This window comes from Lethenteron reissneri, chromosome 61 (genome assembly GCF_015708825.2).
Source record: "Lethenteron reissneri isolate LAM-NWPU_2019-01 chromosome 61, ASM1570882v1, whole genome shotgun sequence".
NCBI lineage: Eukaryota > Metazoa > Chordata > Hyperoartia > Petromyzontiformes > Petromyzontidae > Lethenteron > Lethenteron reissneri.
The window spans coordinates 6,390,307-6,416,395 of NC_083839.1; the positions used below are offsets into that span (position 1 = coordinate 6,390,307).

At 43.6% G+C, this 26,089-nt stretch overlaps 1 protein-coding gene across 3 annotated transcripts; it reads right to left on the bottom strand.

Moving 5' to 3' along the window:
• Nucleotides 1-5,285: 5,285 nt before the first annotated feature.
• Nucleotides 5,286-22,521, bottom strand: LOC133358396 (coatomer subunit zeta-1-like). 3 transcript variants are annotated; one of them, XR_009757050.1, is made up of 11 exons: nucleotides 22,425-22,521; nucleotides 20,418-20,486; nucleotides 19,136-19,217; nucleotides 17,468-17,559; nucleotides 15,609-15,664; nucleotides 13,998-14,075; nucleotides 13,353-13,404; nucleotides 13,067-13,123; nucleotides 9,340-9,410; nucleotides 7,573-7,611; nucleotides 5,286-6,899 (listed from the first exon to the last, which is right to left on the bottom strand). XR_009757050.1 is itself a non-coding variant. In XM_061576714.1 (9 exons), exons 1-9 carry the CDS (start codon nucleotides 22,512-22,514, stop codon nucleotides 6,852-6,854), a joined length of 606 nt encoding a protein of 201 aa, XP_061432698.1. In that variant the 5' UTR covers nucleotides 22,515-22,521; the 3' UTR covers nucleotides 5,286-6,851. The 3 variants fall into 3 exon arrangements, 1 of the variants encoding a protein (XP_061432698.1); XR_009757051.1 differs by lacking the exon at nucleotides 13,067-13,123; XM_061576714.1 differs by lacking the exons at nucleotides 9,340-9,410; nucleotides 13,067-13,123.
• Nucleotides 22,522-26,089: the final 3,568 nt, after the last annotated feature.

Sequence of the window (26,089 nt, forward strand, 5' to 3'; positions counted from 1 at the left end):
GCCATAAGTCAAGGATCTCATCCCTAGGTTTGCTCGCTGTGCCCCTCCAGGGAGACACCGGTGGTGTAACAATCAACTGCCTCGGAACATCAACAGGCCGATCGCACATCTCTTTCGTGAATGAATGGGCCATGAAACCCAAACAATGGACCATATAGTAAACTACTGCAGTCTGCACTCTTGCAACAGAGGGATAGCAAAACTACACAAACTCTCTTCTGCAGCCCTCTCGTGGTCGCTCGCAGACCTCAACATTGGCATTTTGCTCCTGAACAAATTGAATTATGCAAGAATAGAATTGTTATGGAGAGTTTTTTTAAATCCTTTATATTAAGTTCGCGTGCTTGCTTGCTTGCGTGCGTGCGTGCTTGCGTGCTTGCTTGCTTGCTTAGGACCGTGCAAATCTTTCGGTCGTTTTTTAACCCACTTCCCGTGATCCAATCGAGCTGACATTTTCCACACAGACTCGTTGTGTGTGACAATTAATTTTCGTGAAAAAAAATCCAAAATTTTACACTGTTTAGGGAAAACAAATTAAATATTTAATTACCAATTGCTTAATGGTGGCAGACAATCATCTGACCCATAGGTGGCAGCCATCTCAAGCCAGAGGACGAGAGGACTCTAGCCGCCACACATATAAAGGATTTATAGTGAAAAACTTTGTTTTTACGGGTTTACTTGTTTATCATGAATAAATATATTGCCGATTCATACAGTTCTCAAAAAAATGTCCTGAGGATGCTTCCAGGACATGCTGCGAAACGTCGGGACAACGTGCCAATCGACACGTGGCACATCCCAACATCACATCGAGGAGAGCCAAGTGGCAAAACAGCGAAACGCACAAACACGTTACCATTTTGCTCGCTGAGGTTGACGATGGCATTCTCCAGTTCCACAATGCGCACCTTAACTTGGCACAGCAACATCCACTGCAGAGACACAATAATAGTGATTTCAGCTTTCCTGACTTCACGAGGATGTTGGGGACAGCTGCCAGTTTTAAAGGGGCACAAGTAATCAAGCAGAGAGAGGAGTCAATTACATAACTTGGCTGATTGACTTAGAAAAATAAAATGTCGCCCTAGAACTGAGCATCAAAGAGTCACATGGTTTTTTTGGAGAGTATGCATTGAGACCCATGTTGTAACTGATATATTATGTAATTATAAATACTAAATCATAACATATATTACACCGCATTGTTTTTATTTCCAGTCCTTTAATCAGTCCACTGCTGGATGAAGGGCTAACCACAACACGGGCTTAACCGTGCGAGTTTAATCATACTTCACCACCACGTAGGTGGGCATGAACTTCAGGCACAGCTGACAAAAATCCACACCACCATCACCACTCGTGATGGGCTTGGGGGGAGAGAGTTAGAAAACACCCCTCCCCCACACCACAGGAACCTTGGAAATGTTGCAGCTGCTGAAGTACGGCTGCATCAGGGAGCGCAGCTTCTCGTAGCAGAGGCTGACGCTGGTGCGATGGTGCGCCTGGGAGCGGCGTCTGCGCCTTGGTCGACGGTCTGGCTCCATCGTCCACTCGTGTCCGGCACCGCCCGTTGCCTAGAAATCTGGGAGGGCAAGGTTTGAAGGATCGCGCAAAGATGGGAGCCGTAAAGCATTTGATACACCGATGAGTTTGTTGTATGGCAGATGGAGTATTCCCTCATTATTCACGAACTTGCTATCCAAAATTTTGGCAATCTGCAAATCACATTTGGAACTCACACACGACTGCGTCGAGAGAGAAAAATTAACCCGCAAAAAAAAGTTTTTCACTATAAATCCTTTATATGCGTGACATCGGGGCGACTAGAGTCCTCTCGTCCTCTGGCTTGAGATGGCTGTCACCTATGGGTCAGATGATTGTGTGCCAGCATTAACCAATTGGTAAATAAATATTTTTTTTAAATTCCCTAAACAGTGTAAAATTTTGGAACATTTTTTTTTCACGAAAATGCATTGTCACGCACAACGAGTCTGTGTGCAAAATGTCAGCTCGATTGGATCACGGGAAGTGGGTTAAAAAACGACCGAAAGATTTGCACGGTCGTAAGCAAGCAAGCAAGTGAACTTAATATAAAGGATTTAAAAAAGAGAAAGTGATGCTCCTGTGCAACAGCATCATAATTTAAGGTAAGTTCATTCGCAACTATTATTTAATTGATGCTAATTTCGGATATTTAATAGCTTATTTGTGTATTTAAGGAAATGTGTTAGGGCAATATCATCTGCGAAAATTGCTCTTCGTGAGCATCTTCGGAATGTATCCCTCGCGAATAACGAGGGAGCAGCACTTCGTGTCTGACAGGAACCAAGTCTGGCGGTCTGCGGCCCAAGGAACCGTTGCAGATTGGCGACTTTTCAGTCACAGAAAACCACGTTTAGTTCTACAACGTGGCGGCCGTGACATTTATTTGAGAGGTGGCACTGGTCGTATGCATGTTTAACTTCTTTCCCACCGTACCTAACCAACCTTGCCACCTGTGCTAATGAGAGGTGCGGGGTAAGAACAAACGAAACACTAAACGCCAGAGGTGGGACAAAGTCATTGTTATGCAAGTCCAAGTCGAGTCTGAAGTCATCAAATTCATGACTCGAGTCTGACTCGAGTCCAAGTCACATGACTCGAGTCCACACCTCAGAGGTGGGACAAAGTCATTGTTATGCAAGTCCAAGTCGAGTCTGAAGTCATCAAATTCATGACTCGAGTCTGACTCGAGTCCAAGTCACATGACTCGAGTCCACACCTCAGCTAAACGCAGTCGATAGAGACAGATCCACGGTGATATCTCGTTACCTTTTCACCCGGTTCTCTGCTTTTCTACCACACGAGGCCAAGCAACCATCAAAGGATCTGGCGAAACATCATAATTCAAACACATTTTCAAACATCCCAATTCAATTGAAATCCTTCAGAGCAGCAATTTATTTGTCAGTATCACCTAAGGATGGCGTAACTTTGACGGTTCCTATTTTGTTAAGGGGACAACGCCAGTGACATATGTGAGCACTTGAAATGAGTGGGTTTATAAAGCACTGTAATTAGCTTCAAGTAGCCGTACATATATACGGAGTGGTAGCTCTTGCAATTCTAGATTTGAAGCTTTCGTGACTGCAAGGATTCATATTCTTAGGGTTTTTTTTATAAAAATAAAATAAAATAAAGATCTTTATTTTATTTTTATTAATTTTGATGTTTTACCTACGTGACTTTACCGAAAAAACCGAAGAATATGAGCTCTTGCAATCTCTCATTTACTTGATGCAGCTGTATCGTGGCTGTGACGGTTCCACCTGAAGACGGAAGCTTGTGTTGCCTCCGAAACGTCGTGATTTTTATTGTTTTACTTTGATTAATTTTAATGTTTTACCTACGTGACTTTACCGAAAAAACCTAAGAATACATATTGTAAATGTTTACGACTAAATTATTTACCTTCTTATTCTTCGGTTTTTTCGGTAAAGTCACGTAGGTAAAACATCAACATTAATAAAAATAAAATAAAGATCACGACGTTTCGGAGGCAACACAAGTCTCCGTCGTGATCTTTATTTTATTTTAATTAATTTTAATTTTTACCTACGTGACTTTACCGAAAAAAAACCTAAGAATACATATTGTAAATGTTTACGACTAAATTATTTACCTTCTGTGGTACCAATCGCGGCTCTGGCCCATGGGCGAAACGTCGTCGAACTCTGTTGCAACTCATTATTGGGGCTCAATGTGCCCATTAAAGATTATCGATCACCACACTTTTCGATGTAAAGCTTTCGTGACTGCAGGGATTCATCTTCTTGGTTCTTTCGGTAAAGTCACGTAGAAGGAAAGCAATAAAACATAAATAAATTTTATTATTTTTTATTATTTTATTACTTCCCTTCTACGTGACTTTACCGAAATAACCTACAAGATCACCACATTATGAGAATCGAGGTGAGAGGTAACTCGCATGCATGTATACACTTGTTAAAGCAATATTTGAGTTACTCACGCGAGCTAAACGTCGCAGTTGTAATGTGGAGCTGAGTTGAGTTGGCAATGGTGAGGGAGGAGCGGTGGCGCCGTGGTTAGCGCACTGCGCTGTGAGCACCCGGCGCGCCCGGTTCCGATACCTTGGCACGGCAAACGTCACAGTGGATATTCGTCAACATTCTAAACGAATCGATCCTGGGGGGTGCCTGTCACTATCACCAACTCGCAATGACCATGCGTGGTGAAGTATGGTCAAACAACGCGGCGGACGGGGAGGGCTTTAATGTAATCCGTGATTTTACACGGAGGGAACCACATCGCATTAAGCACATCACGAGGCTGTTTGACTATACTTCACCACGCTGCTCAGTGCGAGTTTGTGAGTAGAATGAGGCTCCATTGAAACGTTAAGTTAAATCAAAGTATAGTCGTCGTTTATTCTCTACTGCGCGGCCAGATATTTAACTTTATTTGATAAATAAAGATCGGTCACGTGTACGAGGTCCGGCTTAATATCCGGAGAGTCGTATAATCCGGATCGAACAGCTGCCGCGTTATTTATAATCGATAAAAGTGTCACCCTTGAGCTGTCGATCTCGACGGCAAAGCACGTGGCTTTCGGAATACCTGCGGGTACGGAAGCCGACACGCGTCACGCGACTATAAACGAAGCGCGTTTTGCGTGTAAATCCTCGACTTGATTATAAGACGCATTGCTCCAGCAAAAGTTGGGGTGTTCGTCCTATAATCGTTTAGCTCGGTGTGAGCGACCAGATTAGTGGAATTTTGTTGACACCGGACACGTTCGTGGTGCGTTTTACTTTCTGGGGCGGATTGCTGAAACGTTTACTTTGCCGAGGTTCTAAAAGTAGCCGAGTTAAAGGCATACATCATCACCACCACACCCGGCCATAAACTCATCGCCACTTTCATCATCAGCAGCCATGGTCACGCCACAGCTGGGACGAAGAGCCGAATGGCCCACAGGGCTATACCTAATGAACTTGAACGAAGGCCAACATCTCTCGCGGTCCATCGATTTGACAGCCTCTTAACTGCACATGAACTGCTGATTTCATCGCCCCATCTCGGTGAATGGTCCATTCGGACATTCTGTTATTTTTGGCCATCGGTTATCATCCCTTCTACCCAGTTAACATAAAGCGTTGGTCCAACTAACTCCAACGCGACACGTTTACTGGGTAGAGACGTATCCTGCCCAAGCCCAGTCGTGTAAGCGACTGATTTGACAATCGACACTTGTAGAATAAATGACGCATTTCAATGTTGGATAAATTCTCCAAAAAACAACAACATATCAATGTTTGTTTTATTTTCACAACACTGGAGAAAGCCACTCCGGCAACCGTCATCGATATCACCACCATCGATACTACATTTTGACATCGCACGCACCGCGTTATTTTACATTTGCCAAGAAACCATCGAGGTCCACCACATAGGGTAGTTTCACACTCGGGCACTCTAAAAATGTGAAAATATCAACACGTGCTGGAAAATAAACCATGTACAGAGAGACGCACATGGCTGTTGCGGCAGGGGGTGTCCGTTGAGAGGAGACAGCGTGTACTGTCATGTGATCTGGATAGCGCCATACCCTCGGTTCTTCCATCTGAAACGCTGGTTCAAAAATCTCAATGGCTATCAAGTCACTGAGCCAGTACCATCGATTTTATGGGGTCAAACCCAGGTTTCTGCCACCTGTGATGAACCGAGATTCTCAAGTGTAAGGTGCAAACAGTATTAGCCTGATAATCAAAGGTTGCGCAGAAAAAAACTCCGATTACATTTTATTTTTCAATGTGACCGGGTAGCTCAGAAGTTAGAGCGTTGAGGCATCACAGCTGAGATTCGGGAGTTTGAATCAGAACAGCTGTCCATGGAAAAACCAGGTTCTCAAGTAAAGAGTTCATGATCTCAGTCCAATCACAAATTACTGCCCGAAAAGTGTTACACTTTGGTGTCTTACTTAATCTGGCTAAATTCCAGTTCTGAAAATTGCAAATATCAGTTTGCCACACAGAGCATTCCGCTGTAAAGCAGAGTGGTAGGCAAGTGTTGCCCCCGAGTGTGGAAAATAGGCCACTTTACGAGATTTTAGAAGTAGCCCTATGATATCTCCTTCTGTGGACCGTTCTCCATCACGAGATGACCACACTGCAAATCCAGCATTCCAAATGGATTCTTCTTTTCACATCGACAGCAGAATCAGAATTGGGAGGGGGAAAAAAATATTTTCAGGAAAAAAAACATTGTTTCATTTGGCTTAACTAAGTTGAATACTAACAAAATATATTGAATTCCACGTGGTAGACTACTTTGGATGGCATGAATGAGCACCATTTCTTTGTGGGTGAGTGGCTCATTTTAGTGATAACAAGTAGTTCAGTGAGTCATTCCAGTGCCGTACCCTGCCTTGATAACATGCGATGGTACTCCGCAATGAGAAATGGTAATCTTCAGGCTGCAGAAAAAGGACACCGCCTAACCTGGTGACTTGATTCCAGTAAAAACACAAGTGAGATTAAAAAAAAGAATTTGTGATAAAATAATTTCTTTGATTTTTATGCATGAGCTCTAAATTCTCGCGCTGACTTTAATGGTGTGTCAGCTCCACGTTTCCTCCCCGCCACTCAGCTCCACGATGCAAGCTTTCCTGCGCGTGGGAAATGAGTCCAGATATTATAGTTTTGTTTTTTGCGAGTTTGTGTCTGGGAACTCACACTGCCGGTCACAGAATGAGTAAGTGAGAGTGAGTGAGTGTACAGAAGATGGAGGGAGGTGCCAGATGAGTGCAGGGAGCTTAGGGAGATTCGCGTCTTCTGCTTGGGCCATCATCACTTGAGAAGGGACCACTTGAGCTGTTCTTTGGCTGAATAGAGAACCTGGGCGACAAGATATGATAGTGACTTGAGATTAACACGGTTGGCTACGTATGTTGCGAAAGAAGTTAAACAACATACATTCATATTTGTGTAAAATGTATGGCCCATTTTCAATCCATTATTGGATGAAGGCATTCCCACACCGTGGCAATCATGAGGGTTATTTGCCAATACTTCATAATGCTCATCAGTACCATTTCGTGAATGGTGAAGCCAGGACTGGTTTCCGATATCACTCACCACATATGCTAGCCGTGGCTAAGAATCCAATTCATGTCACTGGGTACAGAGTGCAGTGTATGCTCCAGCCCATTAAAATATAATACAAATAGGGTTTTTTTATATTTTCATATTTTCTTGGGGTGGAGTGGTGGCAATGTCAATGCACTGGACTACGAAGCCATCGACCTGAGTTTCATTTCCGGCCACGGCTAACTGTGTTGGCATGACAAATCTGAACCAGTCCTCAGGGGAGGCCCCAAGGCCAAAATCAAATATAAGTTGTCCAATTTTCACCCGGTTAAACAAATAAACTTGACTTGAACCAAAATCATCTGGATTTGTAGTGCAGTATGCCAACCACTGACACTCCACTCCTCATCGACACAAGTCAAAGCAAGAGCCACATGCATGACATTAAGCTAAAAGCGACGGCCACCACAGTTATATTCACCTGTGCGACCGTCTGTTCCGTCAGTGGGATGTCATCCGACTGAAAAAAAGAAAAACGGTCAACAAGATTAGTTTGTTTACATTTAAAACTCGCCGATGGATTTTAATGATGAAGGAAATCAAGCACTCTGTAAGCAGAGCGGGCAAGAGCATTATCCGTGTCAATGCTGCTGGGGGAAGGATGACATGCGGCAAGAGTTAATCAAGCTATCAAGTGAAATGCCTTCACACACATTGTCGCACATCGGCCGAACTGCACACCCAATCGGGTGAGCATCGGGCAATCGGCACAAATGCAAGCTTCGTGTAAAAAAAACAACCGCAGAGTATCAATGGCACAGTGGTTATTAAAATTGTCAGTGGTTCGAAGGGCAAAGAACACATTTCTCACAGATGAGTCAGCAACCTAGTTGCTATATTATCGCATACCAGAAGGTGCAGAGTGGCGTGTTTGGCCAAACAGTCATGATAATCACGGCTTTTGCTGCCAGAACTGCGTTAGCAATATTTTATTCTTCCACGTTATCTCGAATTTGCTGATGGTGTCAGGGCATGAGACAAAGTATGGATTCGGATCCCTTGTTGTGAAAGCACGGCCCACGAAAGCAGATATCACAAAGCTGCCTCGCGAGATCCTTTCCAAAGACCACTGGTCGATACAGAAGAGGGCAGCACTTTACTAACTGCCAGAAAGTAATGTTTGTAGAAACATTGATTGAAATTAAGTGCAGAAACAAATGCTCAGTCATTTTTTTGTGCACTCTTTCGGTGACCAGACTGAGACTGGCTATGCTTCAGTCCCTGGTTTTAATCAAAGGTGACGGCCAGGATTAGAATCTTCAATCTCTGTTGTAGAAGCTGAGTGCTCTGACCTCCAACCCATCTGGCCACATCCTTGCATGAACAGATTTTAATCCTTCCAGAGCTGTGCTTAGCAAATGTAAGTTAATAGTCAAATGTATTAATTGATGGAATTGTTTCCATGGTTTGAAAACCATCAAACCTACTGAACTTGAGAACCTGGTTTCATCAACCAAAGCACTTCAACCACGCCGTCTTAAGTGCCTCCAAAATAGCTGTTAGAAACCCACTGCACCACCCAGCCTTCCCCAGTTAAACAAATTTCAGTTCAAGCAGTCACACCTGTACACCTTTTCCAATGGTACACCTGAGCTGAGCCAACACGGGGACTTCATGGTCCTGGTGATTTTCCACTGGCTAATTGCTTCGAGGGAGACTGCTGCCACTTTGTGGACACGTCGCCCTGTCTTGATGAGCAAACTCCAGAAAATTGCACACTTCAGTTGGCGGTCGACGTTTGAAGTGGAATGCTACTCTCTAAGGAATGGCACCGTCCCCATAGTGGCCCCTGTGATCCGTAGAACAAATTCCCTAGAGACGCTGGTGTATGGCAGCAAGAGCAGTTTATGCGAATGCTTTTGCAAGAGGTCACATGTTTTGCGCAACGATCCTTCGCTGACTATGCATGATAAATGCATGTTAGCTGAGGCGAGTCAGAACCAAATTGTGATATGCCGGCCTCACAACATAACTAAAACTGTCTGAGGGGGCCAAACAGAGCCAGCGCCCGGGGCTAATCATCTTTGCGACTGCGTGTGAGATAAGCGGCTCAGCACGGCTCGGCTTCTGCGGTGGAAAACGAAGTTTTACCGTGGAAAATAGGTACAGGGATCATGAACCATGGTCTAGGTATACAGAGGATGGGTTAGCAGTTTCACACAGGTCTGCCTTTCTTCGTTACCATTACCTGCAGCACGCGGGGACAAGGGGATGGGCTCGGAGACACAGTACGCGTCAGCTCGATGGCTCAGTATTGATCTGAGCCAAGCAGGCATTAAACCGGCACACGAGGAGAGAACATGATTGTGCACATAAAGCATATTTCGTCAAAGAGGCGTTCTAATTTAAAAAAATAAAATCCAGTGACCACGTTGACAGTGACCTACAACCTGTACAGCCGGATATAACTTTAGGACTGTTGTCATTTGCTCTGAGCACTGCATTTTACATTAAGAAATAGCTAGGCATCTGATAAAGAATAGCAGAAGGCAGAAGAATCTGTTTCAAACTCAGTGTCAATCCCCTGCTTTAAAATTACACATCTGTACCATTGTTAAATTAGCATTTTCTATTTAGTCAGTCTAGTCTAGTCGGCACAACCCATGGAGTTTGAGTCCAAGTGGATTGCATTCTCTTAGTCTACTTAGTTATTAAATTAATGTTGGTGTGAGGTATGTGTAACGTTCACCCCTCTCAATACTGTCAGTGAACTCAGTAAATGTTTTATACACAAATAAGATAATTACATGTTTGTTCTTCCTCAATAGATTTGTCAATGAATGGTCGTCACCGATTAAAATAAAAAATACCACTTTTGTTGACAAATATTTTCGTCACCTATTTTCTTCACAAAATGAAGACTGGCATGTTTACTTTATCTGCTTGCTGTGTATGACACGCAAAAGTCAAGTCAGCGCCACCGTCTCTCCCTCGTGGTGGCCTGGTCTCAGGGTCGAAGAACTACACAGTTCACGTTGCATCAAAAAAGCACAGAACATTATAAAGGACTCTTCTCACCCTGGACACTCACTGTTTGAGCTGTTGCCATCAGGCAGACGATTCAGATCAGTCAAAACAAGGACAAACAGATTCAAACAGAGCTTTTATCCTACAGCGATCACCACACTCAATAATGCTAATTAATTATTAAGTAATAGTGTTTACAATTGATTGTGAAATAGAGATGTGCAATGACAAAATGTAACCTTATGTGGGTATGTGGGTATACTTGGGCTGTTTTTATATATAGTATAAATTGATTATCTTTCATTTAATTTTATTTTTATTTTCTTGTTTTATTTAATTTAAATTTATGAATGATGCCCTGACTGGTGAGCATTTTAAATTTCGTTGTACTGGTGAAAATTACAATAAACGATCTATCTATCGATAGGGCAGCGTTTCTGAAACCTGTTTGGCCCGCACACCACTCAGCCGATGCAAACATATCCACGGACCACCACCAGCCCTCCACCAATGGTGACAAAACGCATTCACTTCTCTCTAAATACCATTCATACTAAATGATCCATATTACCAGAACATAAACTTTTATTTTTAATGCAGCGATAAGGTTTTTTCTTGGGGGGGGGGGGACATTTAGATTTTAGGGTTAGGTTAGTTTACCAGGGTACGTGACTTTACCGAAAAAACCTAAGAATATTTACCAGGGTAGTTTACCTCATTTCATTTTTAAATTAAATATAAGTAAAATATTAATTCATGTCCGAAACAAAAGGTCATTATTTCCGGATCAACCTGCATTTGGATCAGCCCATGGACCACATGGAGGAGCGTCACGGACCACTGCTGCTCCAGGGACAACACTTTGAGAACCACTGCTCTAGGGTGATGCATGGGGTCATGGTTATTACGAAGCCACTGGAGCTATGCACTTATAAATCTAGATTGAAAACCCATTTCTTTAGAACTGTATTTGTGTTTAGTTTGTTGTCCTTCCCCGCACCTCCGATTAGCACAGTCGGCTACGTACAATGCAAAAGAAGTTCAACATACGTACATACACAAGTGCAAAAGCACGATGTCAAGCTTTCGGCCCACCGAGATGAAGGAGGGCCGCTCATGTGGCCCACTAACTCATCTATAGGTTGCCCATCACTGCTCCATACGGATGATCACTATCGACTTTCCAAAAAATGGTACTGTACAATTATCTATTGACGATAAAAATATGCAGCAACATTATATTTACTGAAGAAACATTAAACATTTAAGTATTATTGAAACCACTGAGCAAGCAACGACACTCAAGCAAATTGCCTGTAATTTTTTTCCACACACCAATATTAGCCCAACGCAGGCAACCTACACACCAGGAAAATGAATCACTCGTTCGTCATATTCATTTAATTTGTTTATCAAATGACGCACAGGTTAGGACAAGCAAGTAAAGGTGGCATGAATACTACCAGAAATAAGGGATGCAATTGGTGTATAATTTAAAGTTTTAATTTCGATTTAAAGCTTTCGTGACTGCAGGGATTCATCTTCTTGGTTCTTTCAGTAAAGTCACGTAGAAGGGAAGTAACAAAACAATAAAAATAAAACATAATAAAATAATTCTCACGACGTTTCGGCCACAACACAAGTAGCCGTCCTCAGGTGAAGACAGGTCTGTCGAGGCGACAGCGTCTAAAAGAAAAACACCACCACGCTTGGAGCGTCTATTTAAGCTGGGTTGGAAGGGGGGGGGGGAATGCGCATTGAAAAAATAATATTTATGGGAAATGCAGGAATGCGATTAGTGCTAATCGCATTCCTGCATTTCCCATAAATACGCTAAATTCCTATTGATATGCAGATTATTTTGTCAATGCGCATTTCCCCCCCCCCCCCCTTGCAACCCAGCTTAAATAGACGCTCCAGGCGTGGTGGTGTTTTTCTTTTAGAAGCTGTCGCCTCGACAGACCTGTCTTCACCTGAGGACGGCTACTTGTGTTGTGGCCGAAACGTCGTGAGAATTATTTTATTATGTTTTATTTGTATTGTTTTGTTACTTCCCTTCTACGTGACTTTACCGAAAGAACCAAGAAGAATTTAAAGTTTGTATAGGGCGTTTGGTTTGGTAAAGTGTGGGTGCCATCACCTCTTGCCAGAAGTCTGACGGGCGTAAAAATATGAAGAAAAATATGTGGAAGGGCTCTCTAGAGCTCTCCCAGCAGTAACGTGAGCAAGCAGTTTCAGGGCTGCACCTTTACCTTTTAGAGCTTATCAGATTGCATATTGCACCTAATTCTTTATTTGCCCAGGAAAGCCCAAGTTCCTGGAACTGTTTTTAAAAGACCATGCTTTAGAAGGTCTGGCCAATACTAGTTTGAACTTGTATTATCATGTGTGAGAGGCAACTAGGCTTGCATGCATGTGGCTCACGACTGATGTTAGCCATAAGCAGGAATCGAACTTTGGTCGGCAGGTTCGTAACCGAGAGCACTAACCACGCACTACCACTCTACAAAGACAAAGATTACCCGTTTAGGCTTAGCAGACAATAGGAGCAAGTGCTGTTAGCGAGCACCTATGAAGGCCGGCATGGCACATGAGGGCGTGGGTAGCCAGCACCATGCCCGGGTACCTGTCTCCTTAGTGGCAATGTTTACACACCACACCCGGCACTCATTTGAGGCTGAGTCGACCTAAGGGAGGCCCAGGACCGGTTAAGATAATTATCACTGGTGTTGGTTTCCGTGAGCGGGAATCGAACCCGAGCTGCCGGGTCCATAGCGCTCCCCACCCCACTTAGCAGCACGCTAAGCGCTCCCCACTACCATTCTACACACAAACACATGCACATGGGCTCAGACATATACAAGCTCATGCCACTCTGCACTGCACTAAGGGTTAGAGAGAAAAAAGCACCAAGGAGTGAAGTAGAGGGGAGTGGGAGCCCAGGTTACCTTGCTGGCCAGCAGATCTAAGAGAACAAAGCCATACGGCCCTTCAGAGACATCCAGCTGTAGGTGCGCACGATAAGACACACATCACACACACACAGGTAAAACGTTGTTGCTTATCTGCAAATTCTCCACATTCGCGATGCCGTGCCAGAACATCACCGTGGATAAGAGGAGTTACGCCGTAGTGATCGGTCAACCAATATTTGGTGCTCAGGATCCCGGTTACGATGGGTGTTAATGCTGAATTGGTAAAGCTGGAATGTGGAGTAGACTGGTGATGGCTTACCCTGAGAGACACCCTCTGCATGACCTGAAGGGGGTCACTCTCCAGAACCACTCTGCATATCGACAATGACACACACGCATGCAGACACACGCAGACACACGTACACACTGATAAGACAAAGATCCCCCGTATAACCGTAACAGACTGTTGGGGCAAGTGCTCTTAGCGAGGAGCACCTATGAAGGCCTGCACGGCACACAATGGGGTGTGGGTGGCCAGCACCACGCCCGACACATTGATCAATAAATATGCAAACACCACATGCATAAATACATTCATACACACAAAAGAAAATGGTAAATAACTGCAGAAATATGTTAACGTACTTCATAAATATAACACATTAACATTTTCACAAGAAATGTTAAACCCGTTTATTGCTGTTGGATAATCTTTTGATCGGAATTTCTTCACGAGAGGCATTAAACAGCATTGTAGGCACTTGCCATGTTTTACGCTAAGGGAAGGCATTAGTATTGTCTATTCCTGTATTTATAATACACTGTGGAGAGTAAGCTGCACCCCAAATGTGTGCTCAGTGTCAATTCAGTTTTACACCCAACCGCCCAGGTTATACAGAGGTGCATCTTATTATCCAGAGAATATAGTATTTATGTTGTTTATAATGAATTCGTTGCAACCTACCCGCCATCAACGATTTCATCCACCGCCAAGAAAACAGCATCCATGTTTTCCATCAGGGCTCGCTTCTCGACATTTTTCCTGCAGGGGTTTAAAAAAAAATTTGCACCGCGTTTCCGCAAACAGAGAGCGCATGACATGTCGGATACTTCAACAGTTGCACCCCACCCAGTGCACGATGTTGCCTACTGCATTCATAACCCGCTCGTTAAAGTTGACTCGATAAAAATTAGGCAATGCTTCCAAAATGGTGTAATGGTTAGCGCATTGGACTTGCAATCCATAGGTCACTGGATCAACTTGGGGGCACAGCGGTGGCGAGATGTTAACTCCTCCGCCTGGTATGCTGGAGGTCGTGGGTTCGATCCCTCCACATTTAGAATTAGAGTGTGGTTAGAGTATATGGTTGCTATGAATTTCCACATGATAAGCCATTTCATTGGGCTATCATTTGTGGCCAGGGCGCTTCTGAAAAAGAGCTACATAGCTTAATGGGCCTTACCTGGTAAAATAAAAATAGTTTAGTTTAAACAGTTTTTTATTCCATCTCCCCGCACAGCAGATGAAACAAAGATTTTTAAATATGCCCTGTCTCTTTCGACACAGCAGTTTAAATGAGTACACCTGTTAGCCTATTGGCAGTTTGCATATGGTGAGGTGAAGTGGAGGTACCCCTGTCCTCTTCCAAGATGTCTGGCCAGCATGGATGAGTCGGCCAAACTACATACGGGGGTAGTACTCTTGAGCTACCCCCAATGCAGGCCCTTGCAGACCGGTATAAAGACTTACTATTTTTATGATTAGATTTTTTTTTACCAAGTAAGGCCCATTGAACTATATAGCTCTTTTTCAGAAGCAACTTGGCCACAAATTATAGCTCAACGAAGTGACTTATCATCTGGAAATTTCTTCTTGTTTAGTGCTGCCTAACGGCGTATGCGACTTCACGATGATATTGGTCCCGGTCTAGCACGGCGTGTAGAGTTTGTGCTGTTGTTAATTGTAGCCATGTTTTGATGTTACTGAGCCATGTCGTTTTTGGCCGTCCTGGTCGTTTTTTCCCTTCGATTTTTCCTTCCAGGATTTGCTTTAATAGCTGGTATTTGTGGTCGTTTCGGGCAATGTGGCCTAGGTAGTAACACTTCCTGCTAATGATGGTCTTCAGCAGTTGCCTGTCAGTGCCCATATCTTGCATAACTTGTGTGTTGGTGGTTTTGGCTGTCCATGGGATTTTCAGCATTCTTCGATACAGCCACATCTCGAAAGCTTCGAGCCTTTTTGTTGCTGTTGTTGTCAGTGTCCACGTCTCTACTCCGTACAGCAAAATTGACCAGATGTAGCATTTCAGTGTGCGCAGCCAAATACTCTAAACGAATGGTTCTAAATGTGGAAAATAAACCGGAGAACCCAGAGAAAAATCCACAGGACCACGGGGAAAACATGAAAACTCCAAATATAAATGCATCACGGTCGGGATCGCATCCACGACCTTCTGCATACCAGGCGAGGGAGTTAATATCTCAACACCGTGGCACCCCATTTATGATACTACAATCATAAATGCCCTTTGATTAAGGGTGATGAGTGATGGTTAAAATGAGCTGTCACGCTTACCTGAACATCTGTCCCAGAGACTCCACCAAGCAACTGAGGACAGTCATGAGCATCAGCTGCAAATGGCAAAGATAACAATGATCATGAGCTCCATGCTTTACAGCCGGGAGAGATGGTTGAAGTGCTTTGGGAAAACTGGACAAGATAAGGAAAAGCAGCATTGGAAATGTGAATATAATTTTAAATGAGTGCAATTACCCACTATGGCATTTGGAACAGAATATAGAACAAAAGCCAAATGGCACAAACAGTAGCCTGAAGAGGTGCACGCTTGAGATTACACCGAGAAAGAGGAACACTTGGACAGAAAGAGGAATACACGGATCACAGAGCAACTACAAGTCAATGACATCACACTGACTTAACCCTTTCCCGTTCGAGACGTCTACAAATTGCATGGTGGGTCCCGTTCATCGTGAATCTCGGAACGTGCGAACGGTGAACGTTAATTGTATTTAGATGCATAGCGCCCTTGTTTTAATAGACTTTGTACTCACCGCAGAGAATTGTTGCGACATTATCGCACTCTACGATAGCTGGCGCCAAAATGTGCCACACGCCCTCCTGCATGACCTTTTACCTCCGATTCCATTCCGATGATGTACGTGTACGAACATGTACGTCAGAAGAAAAACTGATGATGTACATGTATGTCATCGGAACGGGAAAGGATTAAGAAAAGTAAACAGGCTTGAGAAGGACGCATCGCGAAGAGGGATGCTACCCGGTGGTCAAGACTGACGGGGGAGTGGCAACCAAAGGAGACAACATGTCGACAGGATGTACGCAGAGCAGATCCAGCGATGCAATCAGTTTGCGTGCAGGAGCTAGACAGATGGGATTGTTGCGTAGCAAGACCATGTGGGATGGCTTGGGGAGGCCTTCATCCAGCAGTGGATAGATCATGGGTAATAGACGATGATGATGATGATCATCATCATCATGATGGCGGCACTGATACAGCACTGCTTGGGTATCCACCTCATAATTAAACTAGGTTATATTGTGTTGAGTTGTATGGATGTGGAACTTTATTCACAGTATTTTCAGACATTTTAATATTAAAGTTTACTTTGAGCAGACTACTGATCTGGCCCTGAAGACAAACCTATTCAACAAAAAACTATTAAATTATTTATTTTACCAGATAAGGCCCACTGAGCTATTAGCTCTTTTTAAATCCTTTATATTAAGTTTGCTTGCTTGCTTGCGTGCTTGCTTGCTTACGACCGTGCAAATCTTTCGGTCGTTTTTTAACCCACTTCCCGTGATCCAATCGAGCTGACATTTTGCACACAGACTCGTTGTGCGAGACAATTAATGTTCGTGAAAATTTTTTTCAAAATTTTACACTGTTTAGGGAAAACAAATTAAATATTTAATTACCAATTGCTTAATACTGGCAGACAATCATCTGACCCATGGGTGGCAGCCATCTCAAGCCAGAGGACGAGAGGACTCTAGCCGCCACGCATATACTGTAAAGGATTTATAGTGAAAAACTTTGCTTTTACGGGTTATACTTATTAAGAAGCTACCTAGCTACGAATGATAGCTCAATCAAATGGCTTATCATGGTCACATTTATAGCAGCCAAATAATCTAAACACGTTTCCAAATGCGGAGGGGAAAACCAGAGGACCCAGAGCAAAATCCACACGACCACAGGGAGAACACGCATTTTCCAAATATACAAGCATCAGGGTTGGGATCAAAACCACGAGTTCCTGTATACCAGGCGAGGTAGTTAACATCTCGCCATCATGGCACCCACAACGGGGCTCTGCATCCCTGTGTCGGTGGGCAAGTCTCAACATCCAAGTACAAGCAGAGATGGGGTCAGAGGGTTGTGTGGTCACCTCGTTCTCCTGGGGGCTCCCGATGACGTAGAAGTAGAGGTCGACGCTGCTCTTGTAGACGACGGTTAGGCCTTCGAGCAGCGCAATCTCGCCTGCGCACACACGCGCACACACGCGCACACACGCGCACACACGCGTGTACGTGTGAAGCTGTACGTGCGAGGCTGCCACAGGACACAAGTGGGTGGGTGGCCAGCACCACGCCTTTGTCTCCCTAGTGGCAATAAGTACACGCCACACCAAGCACTCATTTGAGGCTGCGTCAACCTAGGGGTGGCCCAAGACCCGTTTAGATAATCGTCACTTGTGTTGGCTGTGAGCAAGAATCGAACTCGGACCGTCGGGTTCGTAGCGCAGCTCGCCGAACGCTCCCCTATGGGCAGGTACACACTAACATGCATGCACTAACATGCACGCACATGTGCATGCAGAAACAAAAAACAAAAGATCTCCCATGTAGGCTTCACAGACTGAGAGATTTGGCAGAAGGCACAGCCACTGGGTGGCGGCCATTAGCTATAGAAATAAATTGAACAAATGATGTTCATGTACAACCAACCCTTTGGTCAATTTACTGCCGGATGAGGGCCTCCCTATTTCTGTGCGGGTCATGAGGGTTATTTGACCATACGTTGCTGTGCTGATCAGTGCTGGTTGGTGAAGGCGGGGAGCAAAAATGTTGCAGCACAGTACAGCAAGAACATACATTTGTTGCATTGCCCTCTGCTGATAAAACAGGAGTCCACAAAAACTGTTTTGTACACAATGGTTACCCATCCAAGCACTATCCAGGCTACATTATGGGCCCTCCATTGCCAGTACTGAAACCTTTCAGTTTGGTGTTTTAACATCTTAACACCTGTTTTGTTGCCAGAAACAAAAAGGGAAAACCTATTCTCACTATCCAGGCTCTCCCCTGCTTGACTGAGTGCATTCCAGATGATTTGGTCTTATCTGCGATGAACATATAATACATATTAATTTGTTTACCCAAAAACGCTTTGCCGAGTCTCTTGTTTTTCTGCAGCAACCTGCTGTGGACGATTGGCAATTTTTTTTGTTGGAGCATATTTTGTGTGCGTGGGAGCAAGCAGAAGTGCTGTCTTATAGAACTTGAACAAGGTGAGGATTAATTTAGGTGATATATTGTACAGAAGTTCTCAGTAACATGGTTACTTTACTTCAGGAATGCTCTTGAGATGTACCCTGCGTAACGGCAGTTATTACTTTTTAACAAATATATTTAGCGCGGCAGGTGAGATTTCTACCATGAGCAGCAAATTAAACATATTTAAAGTGTGCAAAGAAGCACGCAAATGTGCATGTTCGGGACCATACTAGGAGACAAAGAGGAACAAACTGACCAGGAAGCACACGTTAGAGACGTTACATTGATGTCGCTAGCAGGGCTTACGGCCAACGGTCGAGACTACCGACACAGCCGCAGTCAAGAGAAGGAACATGTCCGAGTTTGTCCGCCATGGAGGTGTAATAATGGTTAGCGTGCAGGAACTAGATGGTTTGTTGCATCACAAGACCAGAAGAGATAGCGATAGCTTACAGAGGCCTTCGCAGTGGCTAGATCGTGGCTGTTGCTGCAAAAAAATACGATTTGGTGCAGGCTGTATTGTGTCCTGAGGGTTAGGGTACAATGTGAACAGCACTTACTGTCAGTGCGGTGTGTTTTGTTGAAAATGTTTTTCTCAAATGTCTTCTGCTCCTTCACCGATGGGTATGTGTCATCATAGTACTGGAATGCACACAAGCACGGGCACACACAGACAGAGGGAATTCACGTCACACACATTTACTTCCCAATGATGGATCCCGGGCGAGTCAGTGTAAGTGCAGCATCCTTTTGATGCATCGCTCACATACCAAGCTCCAAGAGTTACCTTCTGGCCACGCCTTTAATAGCATGTGTTATATAACATTATTAACCCAGTAATAACTGCTCTTTAGAATCAGCTGAAATCATTTTGAGCGTCTCAATTGGAAGGGCGAGTTAGGGTAAAATATAAAATTTGTGATACAGAAATGATGTGCAAAAAATTGTAAATGAAACTAGACTAGCAAAAGAAAACTAATTAAATTAAGTTACCAGAACACTTTTGTCATTCAATTGCTAGATTTATTTGACCATACTTCACCACAATGGTCAGTGCGGGTTGGCTAAAATGAACACCACAGACGTTATGTTAGATAAATACAATACTGTACTGTGCAACAATGTATTTTTCTGCAATGCCCTCTGCTGCCCAAACATAGAAAAATGATAAATATCCTAAAAAAATTATAAAGTGCAGAATATAAAGGTATTGTAAAATGAAACAGCTAAACGTTGTGATTACATTTCACATTGTACAGAACATAGGTGACAATTTAAATTACATTTTAGTATGATGATGTTCGTTTTAGTTTTAAGAATGGTTAGAGTTTTGGGTTTAACAAGCTGGCTGAAATCAAATATTTGGCATACAAGGGTCAGTGGGAGGACAATACATATATGCCTTATTTAAAATATTATGCAACCTTTAAGAAACAGGCTAGGACAGTGGTGGGGAACCTTTGGCCCATGGCTGGATATTGCCCGAGGCTTTATTTCATACACCCCATGGCTGCTTGGAGCCTGCCTCGTCTAAAAGGCCCACATATTTATCAGTCATTGCAAACACAAATCCGGTATTCCAGGTGAATATTTTCGACTTGGCAAAAATGTGTTTTAAATTTTCAGGTTAAAACAGTTTCTGTAGTTGCAAGGCCCTCTTGCAGTGACAGAAGTGAGCGAGGTATGTTAATGTGTAGTTGCCCGCCAAAAGTATTCTGCGCTCAGTACGGAAAACGTTATCCACCTCTATATTAAGACCACAAACCAGCGTCAAACGAGTTGCACATTTTGCTCAGATGAATACCCAGCCGATGCTGCTTCTGGGTTCCCGAGTGAGCTTACCTTCGCATAGAGTCGTTCCCCATCATTGTCCAGGATTATGATGGCTTTTACGGTGTACAGAGAGGGCTCCTGTCAGGACACATCAAGACAGGCAGACACAATGTCAGACAATAATTGGTTGGAGAGGCACAGTCAGAATAGGTTTTGCCCTTTCTGGCAATAATACAGGTGTTAAGATGTTCAAACACCAGCACCTTTTCCAGGGCATCAAGTCTGAATTAACCACACGTAATTGTGGCAAAACATCCAAACACGAGTACGTGTGGACAATGCAGACTTGATGCCTCGCAAAAGGTATTTGAGCATCTAAACACTTGTTTTATTGTCAAAAAGAGCGAACCCTATTCTTAAGTTTGATATGATACTGGCAAAAAAGGTCCCATAGATAGTCAGATATTCAAAGACAAAAAGAGACAGCCACACAGAAAAACAGACAGTCAAATACAAAAGAGAGACTGCTCTTTGCAGAGCCACTCATAGATATATGGTAAAGAGAGAAAAAAAAAGACAAGACAGAGTCAAAAAGACGCGTAGACAGGCAGGCTGGCAGGAACAAACACAAATGTAAACAGAGAGAGCCAAATATTGTAGACAAATTGTGACTGCCAGACATAACCGGATATACAACCAGGCAGGCAATCGGTTATCCGGACTGATAAAGACAGTGAGACACATGCAAAAAGACGGCAACAAAGGCTTATCATTTAGGCTTTCTGCTGAGTGAGACCTCATCGATATGTATTATCCCTGATGAGGCCGAGTGGACCAGGGAATATTCCCAAGTCAGACTGATAAACCAAGAGCCACTGGGACAATAGTGCAACCGATTGTTATGAGCATGATATGGATTATTCCGTTATAATCGGGTTTTCTCGTCAAGTACAGATTTGATGCATGATGGCTACCCATCGAACAAAGACGGTCACTGCATCGCGCGCTTTCAGATGTGCTTCTGGGTCCGTCTGGAACGCTCTTCTTTCCGATATTAGAGAGCCACTGGAGCTATTCACTTGTAAAACTACGTACGGTGCTAAAGAAGTTCAACATACACACATACACGATGCACACGCCTGCGCTCCAGCGCTTAGGAGGCGAGGAGGGTTAGTGGATCACGTAGAGATTCGTGAAACTTCATAACCCACTGGGCTTGATGGCGGTCACGAGACACTGTCGGGAGAAAGATGAATGGCTGTACAACAAATGGATTCTTGAATAAATCTGTGGTGAGCTTTCAATGTGTCATCATCTCCGTGAGCATGGTGGGTTTCTCCAGGTTTCTCCAGGTTCTTGGCGACATCATTAAAAGGGACCTGGAAAAACCAGGCCCATGCAGGACAACCCCCCCCATAAGGACATTGTTGATACGCAGTGAGGTTTTACTGGGTAAACGAAGTACATTCTTATAATTGTTTTTTTCCTCTGTCATACGACAACACCGAGCGGCGTCCTGAGCGAGGGGACGCCACACACAGTAACAACGCGTTGTACAATTACAAGTTATAGTTGCACTATGCAGGACCCTGTGCGACAGGAGCACATAGAGATGTTACGATGATGAGTTTAACACGTCGGCTTAACTCATTGCGATTAGTTTATGTGAATGCGCCGAGCTACAATTCCTCTGGTGATGATGTGTAGAGTTAATAGCGTCTGGACCGAGTTGTGATGCCGTGCTTTAGAGTTGAAGTATACAGTACGGCGCTGAATTAGTTAATGGCTCACGATCCAGTAAGAACTCAATAACTATGAACCACTAGTTAGTATAAGCCAGTACAGTGACTATGAATCGAATCTTTTAAAATATAATAATTTTAACTCGCCAATTGACACAACGTGACCGGATACCACGAACCATGTTTCGATAATTGAACAGCAAAGCGAAAATAAAACAACGGCGTAGCAAGCACAACGTGACGTCTAGCTTAAGCATTCATTAACGACACCAAATTTAATCACAATTATAATCTTAAACAATGACAATTCGCGAAACCAGCGAGGCTGCGTTACCATGACGCCTGGACCAGGCCTTGGGACCAGGAACCGGGGACCGGTCCCGCGTCCCGCCACACCATTGGTTGAGCCGACAGCCAATCGCATCGCGTTCTTCCCGATCGCGCGCGACCCGTCAGCCAATGGCGAGTGACCTCGCCCATGTAATGCGAGTGTCGCGCTGAGTAACGCGCTCTGCTATTGGTCGAAATGTTTCCAACGTCACGTGCTCGTGGCATGTATTGTTTTAATCTGGTAGGAACGAAGTGGACCAGACCACCAATAGATTAATGTATCCGTCCGTCCGTCCGTGGGAGGGGTGGTGTTGAGGGTGGTGTTGGAAATGAAAGACTACGAGTCTTTAAATCTCACAGCGTTTCTTGTCAAAACACTTTTAATTAACGTTACACTAGAATACAGTAATTTTTTTCTTTAACTCCTCTATACCCGGTCGATATCTCTGTACCGGTACTAAGTATTATTCCTACCAGCCCACCCCGCAGGGTCCTGTTAATCTGGCTGTGACGGTCCCACCTGATGACGGAGACTTGTGTTGCCTCCTAAACGTCGTGATCTTTATTTTATTTTTATTAATTTTGATGTTTTACCTACGTGACTTTACCGAAAAAATCTAAGAATATGAATCCTTGCAGTCACGAAAGCTTCAAATCTAGAATGTATTGTTTTGTACCACTTTTATTTTCTACATCAACGAAGATGTATTGAAAACAATGGTCTTTTTAAATCCTTTATATTAAGTTCGCTTGCTTGCTTGCGTGCTTGCTTGCTTGCTTACGACCGTGCAAATTTTTCGCTCGTTTTTTAACCCACTTCCCGTGATCCAATCGAGCTGACATTTTGCACACAGACTCGTTGTGCGAGACAATTAATGTTTGTGAAAATTTTTTTCCAAAATTTTACACTGTTTAGGGAAAACAAATTAAATATTTAATTACCAATTGCTTAATACTGGCAGACAATCATCTGACCTATAGGTGGCAGCCATCTCAAGCCAGAGGACGAGAGGGCTCTAGCCGCCACGCATATAAAGGATTTATAGTGAAAACTTTGTTTTTACGGGTTATACTTATTTGCACGAATTAAAAACAAACCATGTAAGCTAAATGTGGCCAAAATTCCACCAGCGTTTTACTAAAAGATATCAAATGCAATGCAATTAAAATGAAACAGTCTCTAGATTTGAAGCTTTCGTGACTGCAAGGATTCATATTCTTAGGTTGTTTCGGTAAAGTCACGTAGGTAAAAAATGTAAATTAATAAAAGTAAAATAAAACAAATTAAAAAATTCACGACGTTTCGGAAGCAACACAAGCCTCCGTCTTCAGGTGGAACCGTCACAGCCACGACAGCTGTCGTGAATTTTTTAATTTGTGTTATTTTACTTTTATTAATTAATATTTTTTACCTAACGTGACTTTACCGAAAAAACCTAATTGCGCTCCTCTGTCCACCATGTCCAATCGCACCACATCGCCCCACCTCTCCTTCTGCCTTCCTCTTGATCTCTTTCATTCCACTTGCACCTTCTGACCCACATAATTGTCCTATTGTCTCTTAACATGACCGAACCACACCAGCACTTTATCATCTGATTTCTACTACATTTAGTCTTCCTCTCCTTAATTTCTCACCCTGTCCTTCTTTGTTAAACCCAACATCCACTACAGCGTCCTCATCTCTGTGACTGCCATAGCGTGGTCCTAATCTCTTGTGCCCCAGCACTCGGCCCCATACAACAGCACCGGCCTCACCGCCTTCTTGGACACTTTTCCCTTCAACCAAACTGGGACCCTCTTTTCACATCACACCAGTCATCTATCGCCATTTCAGCCATCCAGCCCTTGTTCTTGTTCTCATCTCTCCTTCTAGTGATCCATCAGCACCACGTCGTTGCACCCAGCTACTTAAACTCGTTCTTCGTTAACTGGTCACTTTCATCTTCTTGGTTCTTTCGGTAAAGTCACGTAGAAGGGAAGTAATAAAATAATAAAAATAAAACACAATAAAATAATTCTCACGACGTTTATTGTGTTTTATTTTTATTATTTTATTACTTCCCTTCTACGTGACTTTACCGAAAGAACCAAGAAGATGAATCCCTGCAGTCACGAAAGCTTTAAATCGAAATGGTCACTTTCAATTTGCAATCGTGCATTCCACTGAAATTTGCCACCATACACTCAGTCTTTGACTGATCCTCAACCCATTGCCTTCAATCTTTTGCACACAGGTCTTAAAATCATCTTACACTACCCCTCTGCTTTCACCGCATAGCACAATGTCGTCTGCAAACTGCATACACGAGGGGGGCTCCCTCTCAATATCTCTCGTTAGTGTCCAGCACCAGGATGAACAGGAAGGGGCCTAGGAGGGAACCTTGCTTCACTCCCGCTTCGACTTGCAAGATCTCCGACACTCCACAGCTGCTTTGCACGTGCATTTTCCTTCATACATATCCTGGATCAGCCGGACATATACCTTAGGAATAACTCTTATTCTCATACACCACCAGATGCGCTATCTAGGCAACCTGTCATACGCTTTCTCTAGATCAATAAGCACCATATACAGGTCCCCGTCTCTCTGAAACTTCTCCATCAATACTCAGTGCAAAGATTGCATCCATTGTTGACCTTCCCTGTCTGAATCCAAACTGACTCTTGCCAATATCCACCAGCTTCCTCAGTCTGCTTTCTATGATCTTTTCCTAGAGTTTAATGGTATGACTCATCTATGCTTATTCCTCTAGTTCCCACACTCTTGTACGTAACATTTCCCTTTAAAGATGGGAACCAATTTACTCTCTCTCGACGCAGCAGGCATTTTCTTCTCTGTCCAGATTTTCACAAACAGCCACATCAATATTTCAACACCCTTTTCTCCCGTTAATTTAAACACATCAATTGAAATTCCATTTGTCCCCACTGCCTTTTGATGTTTCATGCTCCCCAGAGCCTCCACTACCTCTTCTCTGGTAATAGTCTCTGCAACTACTTCTACTCTTTGATGTTCCTCAACCGTTTTGCATCTTGAGTTTTCAACATTCAGCAACTTCTCAAAGTAATCTTTCCATCTCTCTCTAACCATTATCTCATCCAAAATTGTTCGTATCTTCACTGTTCTTAACGAGATTCACATGGTGTATGTCCCTGGTATTTCTCTCTCTCTCGCTCTTGCCAAACGGTGTACCATCTTCTCGCCTTCTTTGCTATCAAGCTTCTGGTCGAGTTGTGCAAATGCTGTTTTCTTTGCCATTGCTACCACTCACTTTGCCTCTCTTCTCGCTGCCAGGTATTCATCCAGATGGTGCTTCTCTCTCGTGTTCTGTCACTTCTTACCACCATGTTTCATTCTATTGCATGTCTTCCTTTGTTCACTCCCACTGTACTACCTGCTGCTTTCAATATTCCACTTGCCAGTTGTTCCCATATTTCAATCACGCTCCCCCTAGGCCTTACGCTTTTTAAATCCTTTATATTAAGTTCGCTTGCTTGCTTGCGTGCTTGCGTGCTTGCTTGCTTGCTTACGACCGTGCAAATCTTTCGGTCGTTTTTTAACCCACTTCCCGTGATCCAATCGAGCTGACATTTTGCACACAGACTCGTTGTGCGAGACAATTAATGTTCGTGAAAAATTTTTTCCCAAAATTTTACACTGTTTAG

Bases quoted from the DNA above. Each gene is read 5' to 3' on its own strand.
- LOC133358396 (XM_061576714.1), bottom strand. From the start codon at position 22,514: ATGCGATTGGCTGTCGGCTCAACCAATGGTGTGGCGGGACGCGGGACC. The intron at 20,487-22,424 runs GTAACGCAGCCT...GTGTCCTGACAG, and splicing joins GGCCTGGTCCAGGCGTCATG to GAGCCCTCTCTGTACACCGT. The intron at 13,405-13,997 runs GTAGGTTGCAAC...GTCGATATGCAG, and splicing joins GATGAAATCGTTGATGGCGG to AGTGGTTCTGGAGAGTGACC.